Source organism: Cuculus canorus, chromosome 1, assembly GCF_017976375.1.
Source record: "Cuculus canorus isolate bCucCan1 chromosome 1, bCucCan1.pri, whole genome shotgun sequence".
In the NCBI taxonomy this organism is placed as follows: domain Eukaryota; kingdom Metazoa; phylum Chordata; class Aves; order Cuculiformes; family Cuculidae; genus Cuculus; species Cuculus canorus.
Window position 1 is genome coordinate 207,681,881 of NC_071401.1, and position 15,841 is coordinate 207,697,721.

General features: G+C 61.6%; 1 protein-coding gene across 1 annotated transcript; it reads left to right on the forward strand.

The window, feature by feature from the left end:
- The first annotated feature begins 416 nt into the window (after positions 1–416).
- Positions 417–15,519, forward strand: TYMP (thymidine phosphorylase). Its single transcript, XM_054069422.1, has 7 exons — positions 417–766; positions 5,359–5,555; positions 8,648–8,746; positions 12,071–12,200; positions 13,525–13,643; positions 15,094–15,256; positions 15,500–15,519. The coding sequence occupies exons 1-7, from the start codon at positions 640–642 to the stop codon at positions 15,517–15,519; spliced, it is 855 nt and encodes a 284-aa protein (XP_053925397.1). The 5' UTR covers positions 417–639.
- The last annotated feature ends 322 nt before the right edge of the window (positions 15,520–15,841 follow it).

Sequence of the window (15,841 nt, forward strand, 5' to 3'; positions counted from 1 at the left end):
TCCAGGACTTCCTGATCCCCAGGTGACCTCCAGGACCAGGTTTGGATCTCCAGGACCTCCTGATCCCCAGGTGATCTCCAGGACCCCATTCTGGATCTCCAGGACCTCCTGATCCCCAGGTGACCTCCAGGACCACCTTCTGGATCTCCAGGACCCCCTGATCCCCAGGTGACCTCCAGGACCAGGGTTGGATCTCCAGGACCTCCTGATCCCCAGGTGACCCCCAGGACCTCCTGATCCCCAGGTGACCTCCAGCACCACCTTCTGGATCTCCAGGACCTCCTGATCTCCAGGTGACCTCCGGGACCACCTTCTGGATCTCCAGGACCTCCTGATCCCCAGGTGACCTCCAGGACCACTTTCTGGATCTCCAGGACCCCCTGATCTCCAGGTGACCTCCAGGACCACCTTCTGGATCTCCAGGACCTCCTGATCCCCAGGTGACCTCCAGGACCCCATTCTGGATCTCCAGGACCTCCTGACCTCCAGGTGACCTCCAGGACCACCTTCTGGATCTCCAGGACCTCCTGATCCCCAGGTGACCTCCAGGACCACCTTCTGGATCTCCAGGACCTCCTGACCTCCAGGTGACCTCCAGGACCTCCTGACCTCCAGGTGACCTCCCGGGCTGTCCCCGCGATGGCCACCGCGCCGTGGATGGTGGAACTCATCCGTAAGAAACGCGACGGAGAAGAACTGCGGGAGGAGGAGATGGAGAGGTTCATCCATGGAGTCCTCACCGGAACCGTCCGGGAGGGACAGATCGGTACGGACAGAGGGACAGAGGGACAGAGGGACAGAGGGGACAGAGGGACAGAGGGACAGAGGGGACAGAGGGACAGAGGGACAGAGGGACAGAGGGACAGAGGGAGAGAGGGACAGAGGGACAGAGGGACAGAGGGGACAGAGGGACAGAGGGACAGAGGGAGAGAGGGACAGAGGGACAGAGGGGACAGAGGGACAGAGGGAGAGAGGGAGAGAGGGAGAGAGGGACAGAGGGGACAGAGGGACAGAGGGGACAGAGGGACAGAGGGGACAGAGGGACAGAGGGACAGAGGGACAGAGGGGACAGAGGGGACAGAGGGACAGAGGGACAGAGGGACAGAGGGGACAGAGGGACAGAGGGACAGAGGGACAGAGGGGACAGAGGGGACAGAGGGACAGAGGGACAGAGGGAGAGAGGGACAGAGGGACAGAGGGACAGAGGGGACAGAGGGACAGAGGGAGAGAGGGACAGAGGGACAGAGGGGACAGAGGGACAGAGGGACAGAGGGAGAGAGGGGACAGAGGGACAGAGGGAGAGAGGGACAGAGGGACAGAGGGAGAGAGGGACAGAGGGGACAGAGGGACAGAGGGGACAGAGGGAGAGAGGGAGAGAGGGACAGAGGGAGAGAGGGACAGAGGGACAGAGGGACAGAGGGGACAGAGGGACAGAGGGACAGAGGGAGAGAGGGGACAGAGGGACAGAGGGACAGAGGGACAGAGGGACAGAGGGGACAGAGGGACAGAGGGAGAGAGGGACAGAGGGGACAGAGGGACAGAGGGACAGAGGGACAGAGGGACAGAGGGGACAGAGGGAGAGAGGGAGAGAGGGAGAGAGGGACAGAGGGACAGAGGGACAGAGGGAGAGAGGGACAGAGGGACAGAGGGACAGAGGGGACAGAGGGACAGAGGGACAGAGGGACAGAGGGAGAGAGGGACAGAGGGGACAGAGGGGACAGAGGGACAGAGGGGACAGAGGGACAGAGGGAGAGAGGGGACAGAGGGAGAGAGGGACAGAGGGGACAGAGGGACAGAGGGACAGAGGGACAGAGGGACAGAGGGACAGAGGGAGAGAGGGACAGAGGGACAGAGGGACAGAGGGACAGAGGGGACAGAGGGAGAGAGGGAGAGAGGGACAGAGGGACAGAGGGACAGAGGGAGAGAGGGACAGAGGGACAGAGGGACAGAGGGGACAGAGGGACAGAGGGACAGAGGGACAGAGGGAGAGAGGGACAGAGGGGACAGAGGGGACAGAGGGACAGAGGGGACAGAGGGACAGAGGGAGAGAGGGGACAGAGGGACAGAGGGACAGAGGGACAGAGGGACAGAGGGGACAGAGGGAGAGAGGGAGAGAGGGACAGAGGGACAGAGGGACAGAGGGACAGAGGGACAGAGGGGACAGAGGGAGAGAGGGACAGAGGGACAGAGGGACAGAGGGACAGAGGGGACAGAGGGACAGAGGGAGAGAGGGACAGAGGGACAGAGGGACAGAGGGGACAGAGGGACAGAGGGAGAGAGGGAGAGAGGGAGAGAGGGACAGAGGGACAGAGGGACAGAGGGACAGAGGGGACAGAGGGAGAGAGGGACAGAGGGACAGAGGGACAGAGGGACAGAGGGGACAGAGGGACAGAGGGAGAGAGGGACAGAGGGACAGAGGGACAGAGGGGACAGAGGGACAGAGGGACAGAGGGAGAGAGGGAGAGAGGGACAGAGGGGACAGAGGGACAGAGGGACAGAGGGACAGAGGGACAGAGGGACAGAGGGAGAGAGGGACAGAGGGACAGAGGGACAGAGGGACAGAGGGGACAGAGGGACAGAGGGAGAGAGGGACAGAGGGACAGAGGGACAGAGGGGACAGAGGGACAGAGGGAGAGAGGGAGAGAGGGAGAGAGGGACAGAGGGGACAGAGGGACAGAGGGGACAGAGGGACAGAGGGAGAGAGGGACAGAGGGACAGAGGGACAGAGGGGACAGAGGGACAGGGGGACAGAGGGGACAGAGGGACAGAGGGACAGAGGGACAGAGGGGACAGAGGGACAGGGGGACAGAGGGGACAGAGGGACAGAGGGACAGAGGGAGAGAGGGGACAGAGGGACAGAGGGAGAGAGGGACAGAGGGACAGAGGGAGAGAGGGACAGAGGGGACAGAGGGACAGAGGGACAGAGGGACAGAGGGGACAGAGGGAGAGAGGGAGAGAGGGACAGAGGGAGAGAGGGGACAGAGGGACAGAGGGACAGAGGGACAGAGGGAGAGAGGGGACAGAGGGACAGAGGGACAGAGGGACAGAGGGACAGAGGGGACAGAGGGACAGAGGGAGAGAGGGACAGAGGGGACAGAGGGACAGAGGGACAGAGGGACAGAGGGACAGAGGGGACAGAGGGAGAGAGGGAGAGAGGGAGAGAGGGACAGAGGGACAGAGGGACAGAGGGAGAGAGGGACAGAGGGACAGAGGGACAGAGGGGACAGAGGGACAGAGGGACAGAGGGACAGAGGGAGAGAGGGACAGAGGGGACAGAGGGGACAGAGGGACAGAGGGGACAGAGGGACAGAGGGAGAGAGGGGACAGAGGGAGAGAGGGACAGAGGGGACAGAGGGACAGAGGGACAGAGGGACAGAGGGAGAGAGGGACAGAGGGACAGAGGGACAGAGGGACAGAGGGGACAGAGGGGACAGAGGGACAGAGGGAGAGAGGGACAGAGGGGACAGAGGGACAGAGGGACAGAGGGACAGAGGGACAGAGGGACAGAGGGAGAGAGGGAGAGAGGGACAGAGGGACAGAGGGACAGAGGGAGAGAGGGACAGAGGGACAGAGGGACAGAGGGACAGAGGGGACAGAGGGACAGAGGGACAGAGGGACAGAGGGAGAGAGGGACAGAGGGGACAGAGGGGACAGAGGGACAGAGGGGACAGAGGGACAGAGGGAGAGAGGGGACAGAGGGACAGAGGGACAGAGGGACAGAGGGACAGAGGGGACAGAGGGAGAGAGGGAGAGAGGGACAGAGGGACAGAGGGACAGAGGGACAGAGGGACAGAGGGGACAGAGGGAGAGAGGGAGAGAGGGAGAGAGGGACAGAGGGGACAGAGGGACAGAGGGACAGAGGGACAGAGGGACAGAGGGACAGAGGGAGAGAGGGAGAGAGGGACAGAGGGACAGAGGGACAGAGGGGACAGAGGGACAGAGGGAGAGAGGGACAGAGGGACAGAGGGACAGAGGGGACAGAGGGACAGAGGGAGAGAGGGAGAGAGGGAGAGAGGGACAGAGGGGACAGAGGGACAGAGGGGACAGAGGGACAGAGGGAGAGAGGGACAGAGGGACAGAGGGACAGAGGGGACAGAGGGACAGGGGGACAGAGGGGACAGAGGGACAGAGGGACAGAGGGACAGAGGGGACAGAGGGACAGGGGGACAGAGGGGACAGAGGGACAGAGGGACAGAGGGAGAGAGGGGACAGAGGGACAGAGGGGACAGAGGGACAGAGGGACAGAGGGACAGAGGGACAGAGGGGACAGAGGGAGAGAGGGAGAGAGGGACAGAGGGACAGAGGGACAGAGGGAGAGAGGGACAGAGGGACAGAGGGACAGAGGGGACAGAGGGACAGAGGGACAGAGGGACAGAGGGAGAGAGAGAGAGAGGGACAGAGGGACAGAGGGGACAGAGGGACAGAGGGACAGAGGGACAGAGGGACAGAGGGAGAGAGGGAGAGAGGGACAGAGGGACAGAGGGGACAGAGGGGACAGAGGGAGAGAGGGAGAGAGGGACAGAGGGACAGAGGGACAGAGGGACAGAGGGAGAGAGGGAGAGAGGGACAGAGGGACAGAGGGACAGAGGGACAGAGGGACAGAGGGACAGAGGGACAGAGGGACAGAGGGAGAGAGGGAGAGAGGGACAGAGGGGACAGAGGGACAGAGGGAGAGAGGGACAGAGGGACAGAGGGGACAGAGGGACAGAGGGACAGAGGGACAGAGGGACAGAGGGAGAGAGGGACAGAGGGACAGAGGGGACAGAGGGACAGAGGGACAGAGGGAGAGAGGGACAGAGGGACAGAGGGAGAGAGGGACAGAGGGAGAGAGGGACAGAGGGACAGAGGGACAGAGGGGACAGAGGGACAGAGGGACAGAGGGAGAGAGGGACAGAGGGACAGAGGGACAGAGGGACAGAGGGACAGAGGGGACAGAGGGACAGAGGGAGAGAGGGACAGAGGGACAGAGGGAGAGAGGGACAGAGGGACAGAGGGACAGAGGGAGAGAGGGACAGAGGGGACAGAGGGACAGAGGGGACAGAGGGACAGAGGGAGAGAGGGACAGAGGGACAGAGGGAGAGATGGTGTCACTGTCACTGTCGCTGTCTCTGTGGTGGTCACTGTCGCGACTGTCACTGTCACTGTCGCCATTAATGTCATTGTCACTGTCACTGTCGCTGTCAGTGTCACTGTCGCGACTGTCGCTGTCACTGTCGCTTCTGTCGCTGTCACTGTCGCCGTTACTGTCGCTGTCGCTGTCGCTGTCGCCCTGTCGGGGTCACTATCGCGACTGTCGCTGTCACTGTCGCCGTTACTGTCGCTGTCGCCCTGTCGGGGTCACTGTCGCGACTGTCGCAGGGGCGCTGCTGCTGTCGTGCCGCCTGCGGGGGTTGAGCCGCGCGGAGGCGGCGGCGCTGTCGCGGGCGATGGCGGCGCCGTCGCGGGCTCTGCAGTGGCCGCGGGGGTGGACGGCGCTCGACAAACACTCCACGGGCGGTGTCGGCGACAAAGTCAGCCTCGTGCTCGGCCCCGCGATAGCCGCCCTCGGCGCCAAGGTCAGAGCCTCGCGACAGCCGACACTGCAAACGCTGCGAACGGTGCAAACGCTGCAAACGCTGCGAACGCTGCGAACGGTGTGAACGGTGCAAACGCTGCGAACGGTGCAAACGGTGTGAACGGTGCAAACGCTGCAAACGGTGCAAATGGTGTAAATGGTGCAAACGGTGTGAACGGTGCAAATGGTGCAAACGGTGCAAAGGGTGCAAACGCTGCAAATGGTGCAAAGGGTGGAAATGGTGGAAACGGTGCAAACGGTGGAAATGGTGCAAATGGTGGAAATGGTGCAAACGGTGCAAATGGTGGAAACGGTGCAAACGGTGTAAATGGAGCAAATGGAGCAAATGGTGCAAACGGTGTAAATGGTGCAAATGGTGTAAATGGTGCAAACGGTGCAAATGGTGCAAACGGTGGAAACGGTGCAAATGGTGTAAACGGTGCAAACGGTGCAAATGGTGCAAATGGTGTAAATGGTGCAAACGGTGGAAATGGTGCAAATGGTGCAAACGGTGCAAACGGTGCAAACGGTGCAAATGGTGCGAACAGTGGAAACGGTGCAAACGGTGCAAATGGTGCGAACAGTGGAAACGGTGCAAACGGTGCAAATGGAGCAAATGGTGCAAACGGTGCAAATGGTGGAAACGGTGTAAATGGAGCAAATGGAGCAAATGGTGCAAACGGTGCAAATGGTGCAAACGGTGCAAACGGTGCAAACGGTGCAAACGGTGCAAATGGTGCAAACGGTGCAAACGGTGCAAATGGTGCAAATGGTGGAAACGGTGCAAATGGTGCAAATGGTGGAAATGGTGCAAACGGTGCAAACGGTGCAAATGGTGCAAATGGTGCAAATGGTGTAAACGGTGCAAATGGTGCAAATGGTGCAAACGGTGTAAACGGTGCAAACGGTGTAAATGGTGCAAACGGTGCAAATGGTGCAAACGGTGCAAATGGTGCAAACGGTGCAAATGGTGGAAATGGTGCAAACGGTGCAAACGGTGCAAACGGTGCAAACGGTGCAAATGGTGGAAACGGTGCAAATGGTGCAAACGGTGCAAACGGTGCAAATGGTGGAAACGGTGCAAACGGTGCAAATGGTGTAAATGGTGGAAACGGTGCAAACGGTGCAAATGGTGCAAACGGTGCAAACGGTGCAAACGGTGCAAACGGTGCAAATGGTGCAAACGGTGCAAACGGTGCAAACGGTGCAAATGGTGCAAATGGTGTAAATGGTGCAAACGGTGCAAATGGTGCAAACGGTGGAAACGGTGAAAACGGTGCAAATGGTGGAAACGGTGCAAACGGTGCAAACGGTGTAAATGGTGCAAATGGTGCAAACGGTGCAAATGGTGCAAATGGTGTAAATGGTGCAAACGGTGCAAACGGTGTAAACGGTGCAAACGGTGCAAACGGTGCAAACGGTGTAAACGGTGCAAATGGTGCAAATGGTGTAAATGGTGCAAACGGTGCAAATGGTGCAAACGGTGCAAACGGTGTAAACGGTGCAAACGGTGCAAACGGTGCAAATGGTGCAAACAGTGCAAACGGTGCAAACGGTGCAAACAGTGCAAACGGTGCAAACGGTGCAAACGGTGCAAACGGTGCAAACGGTGCAAATGGTGTAAATGGTGCAAACGGTGCAAATGGTGCAAATGGTGGAAACGGTGCAAATGGTGCAAACGGTGCAAATGGTGGAAATGGTGCAAACGGTGCAAACGGTGCAAACGGGGCAAACGGTGCAAATGGTGCAAACGGTGCAAACGGTGGAAACGGTGCAAATGGTGGAAACGGTGCAAACGGTGCAAATGGTGCAAACACTGTAACTGCTGCATCTGCTGCATCCGCTGCATCCGCTGCAACCGCTGTGTCCGCTGCATCCGCTGCAAACGCTGCATCCGCTGCACCCACTGCAAACACAGCATCTGCTGCACCCCCTGCAAACACTGTGGCCACTGCAAACGCTGCATCTGCTGCATCCGCCGCATCACCAGCACTCCCTGCATCCCCTGCAAAGAGTGCATGCGCTGCAGGTCCCCCAAAAGCTGCACCTGCTGCATTCTCTGCATCTGCTACAAACACCGCATCTGCTGCAGCCCCTGCATCTGCTGCAAACACTGCATCTGCTGCTCCCGCTGCACCCGCAGCAAACACAGCATCCACTGCACCTGCTGCAAATGCTGCATCTGCTGCAAACACAGCACCCACTGCAAACACTGCACCCGCTGTGTCCTCTGCATCTGCTGCAAACACCGCATCTGCTGCACCCTCTGCAAGTGCCGCATCTTCTGCAAACGCTGCACTTGCAGCACCCCCTGCATCGCCTGCAAAGAGTGCATCCGCTGCAAACACAGCTCCCCCTGCATCCGCTGCAAACGCTGCATCCGCTGCATCCCCTGCAGACACAGCACCCACTGCATCAGCTGCCAACACTGCATCCCCTGCAAACAGTTCACCCCGCTGCAAATACTGCATCTGCTGCATCTGCCGCAAACATGGCACCCATTGCACCTGGTGCATCCGCTGCATTCTCTGCATCTGCTGCAAACACTGCATCCACTGCACCCACTGCAGACACTGTATCTGCTGCAAGCGCTGCACCCGCAGCACCCACTGCCCCTTAGTATCTGCTGCATCTCCTGCATCTGCTGCAAACACTGCATCTGCTGCTCCCGCTGCATCCGCGTCAAACACAGCATCCACTGCATAATACAGCATCTGCTGCATCCCCTGCAAACGCAGCATCTGCTGCAAACGCTGCCCCTGCAGCACTCCCTGCATCCCCTGCAAGGAGTGTATGCGCTGCAGGTCCCCCAAACGCTGCACCCGCTGCAAACACCGCATCTGCTGCATCCCCTGCAAGTGCTGCATCTGCTGCAAACGCTGCACCCGCAGCACTCCCTGCATCCCCTGCAAGGAGTGTATGCGCTGCAGGTCCCCCAAATGCTGCATCTGCTGCAAACACAGCTCCCGCTGCACCCCCTGCAAGCGCTGCATCTGCTGCAAACGCTGCACCCGCAGCACTCCCTGCGTTCCCTGCAAAGAGTGCATCCGCCGCATCCGGTGCCGCATCGTCATTGCGTGCGTTGCTGCGCAGGTGCCGATGGTGAGCGGGCGCTCCCTGGGCCACACCGGGGGGACGTTGGACAAACTCGAGGCCATTCCCGGGTTCCGCGTCCACCTCAGCGCCCCAGAGGTGACCATGCGGGATACGGGATATGGGATGGGATACGGGATTGGGATACGGGATGGGATGGGGGATTGGGGTGGGCTGCGGGAGGTGCCCATGGGACGCGGGAAGAGCATGGGATGCGGTGATGGGATGCGGCATTGGGATGGGATGCGGGATGGGATGTGGGATGCGGGATTGGGATGGGATGCGGGATGCGCTGAGGGGATGCAGGATGTGCATAGGGTGTGGGATGCGGTGATGGGATGCAGCATTGGGATGGGATGCAGGATGGGATGTGGGATGCGGGACTGGGATGGGATGTGGAATGTGCCCATGGGATGCGGGATTGGGATGGGATGCAGGAGGTGCATAGGGTGAGGGATGCGCTGAGGGGATGCAGGAAGTGCATGGGATGCAGTGATGGGATGCGGGATTGGGATGGGATGTGGGATTTGCCCATGGGATGCAGGATTGGGGTGGGATGCAGGATGGGGCGTGGGATGCGCCGAGGGGATGCGGGAAGAGCATGGGATGCACCCATGGGATGGGGGATTGGGATGGGATGCAGGAGGTGCATAGGGTGAGGGATGCGCTGAGGGGATGCGGGAAGTGCATGGGATGCGGTGATGGGACGTGGGATTGGGATGGGATGCGGGATGGGATGTGGGATGCCGGAAGAGCATGGGATGCAGTGATGGGACGTGGGATTGAGATGGGATGTGGGATGTGCCCATGGGATGGGGGATTGGGATGGGATGCGGGATGCGCCCATGGGATGCGGGAAGAGCATGGGATGCAGTGATGGGATGGGGGATTGGGATGGGATGTGGGATGGATGGGATGCGGGATGCGCTGAGGGGATGCGGGAAGAGCATGGCATGCGGTGATGGGATGCGGGATTGGGATGGGATGCAGGATGGGATGTGGGATGCGCTGATGGGATGCGGGATGGGGATGGGATGCGGGATGTGCCGAGGGGATGCAGAATTGGGATGGGATGCAGGATGTGTCCATGGGATGTGGGATTGGGGTTGGATGCAGGATGGGCTGCAGGATGCGCCGAGGGGATGCAGGAAGAGCATGGGATGCGGTGATGGGATGGGGGATGGGATGGGATGTGGGATGTGCCCATGGGATGCAGGAAGAGCGTGGGATGCAGTGAGGGGATGTGGGATTGGGGTGGGATGTGGGATGTGGGATGTGCCCATGGGATATGGGATGGGCACGGGATGGGGGATGTGCCAATGGGATGTGGGATGTGTCGACGGGATGTGGGATGGGATGCGGGATTGGGGTGGGATGCGGGATGTGCCCATGGGATGTGGGATGCGGTGATGGGATGTGGGATGCGCTGAAGGGATGCGGGAGGTGCATGGGATGCAGTGATGGGACGCGGGATTGGGATGGGATGCGGGATGCGCCCATGGGGTGTGGGATGTGCCCATGGGATGCGGGATTGGGACGGGATGCGGGATGCACTGAGGGGATGCAGGAAGAGCGTGGGATGTGGTGATGGGATGCGGGATTGGGGTGGGATGCAGGGTGGGATGTGGGATGCGCTGAGGGGATGCGGGATTGGGGTGGGATGCGGGAGGTGCCCATGGGATGTGGGAAGAGCGTGGGATGCGGTGATGGGATGGGGGATTGGGATGGGATGCGGGATGCGCCCATGGGATGCGGGGTTGGGGTGGGATGCAGGATGGGATGTGGGATGCAGGAAGAGCATGGGATGCAGGATGGGATGGGGGATTGGGATGGGATGTGGGATGGGATGTCGGATGCGGGAAGAGCATGGGATGCAGTGATGGGACGTGGGATTGGGATGGGATGCGGGATGCGCCCATGGGGTGCGGGATGTGCCCATGGGATGCAGGATGCACTGAGGGGATGCAGGAAGAGCATGGGATGTGCCCATGGGATGTGGGATTGGGGTGGGATGCGCTAAGGGGATGCGGGAAGTGTGTGGGATGCACTGATGGGATGCGGGATTGGGATGGGATGTGGGATGTGCCCATGGGATGGGGGATTGGGATGGGATGCAGGAGGTGCATAGGGTGAGGGATGCGCTGAGGGGATGTGGGAAGAGCATGGGATGCAGTGATGGGATGGGGGATTGGGATGGGATGCGGGATGGGGTGCAGGATGCACCAAGGGGATGCGGGAAGTGCATGGGATGCAGTGATGGGATGGGGGATTGGGATAGGATGTGGGATGCACCAATGGGATGGGGGATTGGGATGGGATGTGGGATGCACCAATGGGATGGGGGATGTGCCCATGGGATACGGGATTGCGGTGGGATGAGGATGGGCTGCGGGATGCGCTGAGGGGATGCAGGAAGAGCATGGGATGCGCTGATGGGATGTGGGATTGGGATGGGATGTGGGATGGGATGTGGGATTGGGGTGGGATGCGGGATGGGATGTGGGATGCAGGATTGGGATGGGATGCGGGATGGGATGTGGGATGCGGGAAGTGCATGGGATGCAGTGATGGGACGCGGGATTGGGATGGGATGCGGGATGCGCCCATGGGATGGGGGATGTGCCCATGGGATATGGGATTGGGATGGGATGCAGGGTGGGATGTGGGATGCGCTGAGGGAATGCCGAATTGGGATGGGCTGCGGGAGGTGCCCATGGGATGTGGGAAGAGCATGGGATGCAGTGATGGGATGTGGGATTGGGATGGGATGCGGGATGTGCTCATGGGATGGGGGATTGGGGTGGGATGCGGGATGCGCTGAGGGGATGCAGGAAGTGCATGGGATGCGGGATCCGGTGATGATGGGATGTGGGATTGGGATGGAATGTGGGATGTGCTGAGGGGATGCATTAAGTGCATGGGATGTGGGATGTGGTGATGGGATGCGGGATTGGGGTGGGATGCGGGATGTGCCCATGGGATGCGGGATGTGCATGGGATGCGGGATCGGGATAGGATGCAGGATTGGGATGGGATGCGCCAATGGGATGTGGGATTGGGATGGGAGGTGGGTGGAGTGCAGGATGTGCCGAGGGGATGCGGTAAATGCATGGGATGCAGTGATGGGATGGGGAATTGGGATGCACCCATGGGATGCGGGATGTGCATGGGATGCGGGATTGGGACACGGATCAAGGATGCGCTGATGGGATGCTGAATGTGCCAATGGAATGCGGGATGTGCCGATGGGATGCAGGATACGCCCACGGGATGCGGGATGCGCCGATGGATGCGGGATGAGCTGATGGGATGCGGGATGCGCCAATGGGATGTGGAATGCGCCGATGGGATGCAGGATTGGGATGGGGTGCGGGAGGCGCTTGTGCCATGCGTGGAGCCGCATGCGGAGCCGCATTCCGGCAGATGCAGCGCGTCCTGGAGCGCGTGGGCTGCTGCATCGTCGCGCAGAGCGAAGAGTTGGCGCCCGCGGACCGCGTCCTCTACGAACTGCGCGACGCGACCGCAACCGTCGACTGCGACGGACTCATCATCAGTAGGGACAGACGGACACGGGGACAGAGGGACAGGGGGACAGAGGGGACAGAGGGGACAGGGGGACAGGGGGACAGAGGGGACAGAGGGACAGGGGGACAGAGGGAGAGAGGGACAGAGGGAGAGAGGGACAGAGGGACAGAGGGACAGAGGGAGAGAGGGACAGAGGGACAGAGGGGACAGAGGGACAGAGGGACAGAGGGGACAGAGGGGACAGAGGGACAGAGGGACAGAGGGACAGAGGGGACAGAGGGACAGAGGGACAGAGGGGACAGAGGGGACAGAGGGACAGAGGGACAGAGGGGACAGAGGGAGAGAGGGAGAGAGGGACAGAGGGGACAGAGGGACAGAGGGAGAGAGGGACAGAGGGACAGAGGGAGAGAGGGAGAGAGGGACAGAGGGACAGAGGGACAGAGGGGACAGAGGGACAGAGGGAGAGAGGGAGAGAGGGACAGAGGGACAGAGGGAGAGAGGGAGAGAGGGACAGAGGGGACAGAGGGGACAGAGGGAGAGAGGGAGAGAGGGACAGAGGGACAGAGGGGACAGAGGGACAGAGGGAGAGAGGGACAGAGGGGACAGAGGGACAGAGGGACAGAGGGACAGAGGGGACAGAGGGAGAGAGGGACAGAGGGACAGAGGGGACAGAGGGAGAGAGGGAGAGAGGGACAGAGGGACAGAGGGAGAGAGGGACAGAGGGGACAGAGGGGACAGAGGGACAGAGGGACAGAGGGACAGAGGGACAGAGGGGACAGAGGGACAGAGGGACAGAGGGGACAGAGGGACAGAGGGGACAGAGGGACAGAGGGACAGAGGGAGAGAGGGAGAGAGGGACAGAGGGACAGAGGGACAGAGGGGACAGAGGGGACAGAGGGAGAGAGGGACAGAGGGGACAGAGGGGACATCCGGGGAATGGGTCATGGGGACATGGGGGGACGTGGGGACATGAGGGTGGGGGACATCAGGACATAGAGGACATGGGGGTGAGGGACATGGGGGGATGGAGGGGAACACGGGGACAGAGGGACAGAGGGGATGTGAGGACATCGGGACGGGGGGGACAGGGGGACACACACGGAATGTGTCATGGGGACATGGGGGGGACACGGGGGGGACAGAGGGGGACGGGGGGGACGGGGTATGGGGACAGGGGGACACATGGGGGGACAGAGGGACACATGGGGGGACAGGGGGACACATGGGGGGACAGAGGGACACATGGGGGGACAGAGGGGGACACAGAGGGACAGAGGGACACACAGGGGGACAGAGAGGGACAGAGGGGGACGGGGGGGACGGGGGGGACAGAGGCGCTGGTGTCCCCTCAGGCTCCATTCTGAGCAAGAAGGCGGTTGAGGGCCTTTCGGCGCTCGTTCTCGATGTGAAGTTCGGTCGCGCAGCGCTGAGTCCCTCTCAGGAGAGCGCCCGTGACCTCGCCAGCGCCATGGTCACCCCTCACCCCTCACCCTGTGACCCCTGACCCTGTGACCCCTGTGACCCCGTGACCCCTGCAACCCTTAACCCCGACCCCTGTGACCCCCCTGACCCCCCTGACCCCTGTGACCCTGTGGCCCCTGACACCCCTGACCCCTGTGACCCTCTGTCCCTTGTGACCCCTGTGACCCCCTGACCCCCGGGACCCCTGCAACCCTTGACCCCAACCCTTGTGACCCCTGTGACCCCCTGACCCCTATGACCCTGTGGCCCCTGACACCCCTGACCCCTGTGACCCTCTGTCCCTTGTGACCCCTGTGACAGCATGACCCCTGACACCCCTGACCCCTGTGACCCCTGCAACCCTTGACCCCGACCCCTGTGACCCCCTGACCCCTGTGACCCTGTGGCCCCTGACCCCTGTGACCCTCTGTCCCTTGTGACCCCTGTGACCCCGTGACCCCCTGACCCTGTGACCCCTGCAACTCTTGACCCCTGAGCCCTGTGACCCCTGTGACCCCCTGATCCTGTGACCCCTGCAACTCTCGCCAGCCCCACATCCACTGCACCCCCTGCAGCTGCTGCACCCACTGCATCCACTGCAACCTCACATCCACTGCACCCACCGCGTTCATTGCAACCCCTGCGCCTACTGCCACTCCTGCAGCTGCTGCGCCCACTGCATCCACTGCAACCCCTGCACCTATTGCCACCCCTGCAGCTGTTGCACCCACTGCATCCACTGCAACCCCAAATCCACTGCAGCCACAGCATCCATTGCAACCCCTGCAGCTGCCGCCCTCGCTGCATGCACTGCAACCCCAAATCCACTGCACTCACTGCCACCCCTGCAGCTGCTGCACCCACTGCACCCACTGCAATGCCATATCCACTGCGCCCTCTGCATCCATTGCAACCCCAAATGCACTGCAGCCACAGCACCCACTGCACCCCCTGCAGCTGCTGCACCCACTGCAACCCCACATCCACTGCACCCACTGCACCCCCTGCAGCTGCCGCCCTCACTGCATCCACTGCAACCCCAAATCCACTGCACCCTCTGCATCCATTGCAACCCCTGCGCCTACTGCCACTCCTGCAGCTGCTGCGCCCACCGCACCCACTGCAACCCCAAATCCACTGCACCCTCTGCATCCATTGCAACCCCTGCGCCTACTGCCACTCCTGCAGCTGCTGCGCCCACCGCACCCACTGCAACCCCAAATCCACTGCAGCCACTGCATCCATTGCACCCCCTGCTGCTGCTGCACCCACTGCATCCACTGCAACCCCTTCAGCTGCTGCCACTCCTGCGGCTGCCGCCCTCACTGCATCCATTGCAACCCCTGCAGCTGCTGCACCCACTGCATCCATTGCACCCCCAAATCCACTGCACCCCCTGCACGCCCTGCAGCCGCTGCATGTGCTGCAGGCGCTGCATGCGCTGCCGGTGGTGTGCGCAGGTGGAGGTGGGGGCGCAGCTGGGGCTGCGGGCTGCGGCGGTGCTGAGCCGCATGGATGCGCCGCTGGGCCGCTGCGTCGGGGACGCCATCGAAGTGCTCGAAGCCATCGAGTGCCTGCGGGGGGGGGGACCCCCCGACCTCCGCGAACTCGTCACCACCCTCGGTGAGGGGCGGGGGGGGAAAAAAAGGGGGTACGGGGGGGGGGGAAAGGGGTACGGAGGGGAAAAAAGGGGTCCTGGGGGGGGAAAAAAGGGGTATTGGGGGGGGAAAAGGGGTATTGGGGGGGAAAAAGGGGGGACTGAGGGGGAAAAAGGGGTCTGGGGGGATAAAAGGGGGTTCTGAGGGGGAGAAAAAGAGGTTCTGAGGGGAAAAAAGGGGGTTCGGGGGGGAAAAAGGGGGTCCTGAGGGGGAAAAACGGGGTCCTGAGGGGGGAAAAGGGGGGACTGGGGGGGAAAAGGGGGGACTGGGGGGGAAAAAGGGGTATTGGAGGGGGAAAAGGGGGTCCTGGGGGCAAAAAAAGGGGTATTGGGGGGGAAAAAGGGGGGACTGGGGGGGTTAAAAGGGGGTTCTGAGGGGGAGAAAAAGGGGTCCTGGGGGGAAAAGGGGGGGACTGGGGGGGAAAAGGGGGAACTGGGGGGGAAAAAGGGGTCCTCGGGGGGAAAAAGGGGGTTCTGAGGGGGGAAAGAAGGGTTCTGGGGGGGAAAAAGGGGGTCCTGAGGGGGGAAAAGGGGGTCCTGGGGGGAAAAAG

What these genes read in the sequence shown, in the direction of transcription:
- TYMP (XM_054069422.1), top strand. Translation starts at nt 640, where the DNA reads ATGGCCACCGCGCCGTGGATGGTGGAACTCATCCGTAAGAAACGCGAC. An exon ending in CGTCCGGGAGGGACAGATCG is followed by an intron (nt 767 to 5,358) that starts GTACGGACAGAG and finishes CGACTGTCGCAG; the next exon opens with GGGCGCTGCTGCTGTCGTGC. An exon ending in TAGCCGCCCTCGGCGCCAAG is followed by an intron (nt 5,556 to 8,647) that starts GTCAGAGCCTCG and finishes GTTGCTGCGCAG; the next exon opens with GTGCCGATGGTGAGCGGGCG.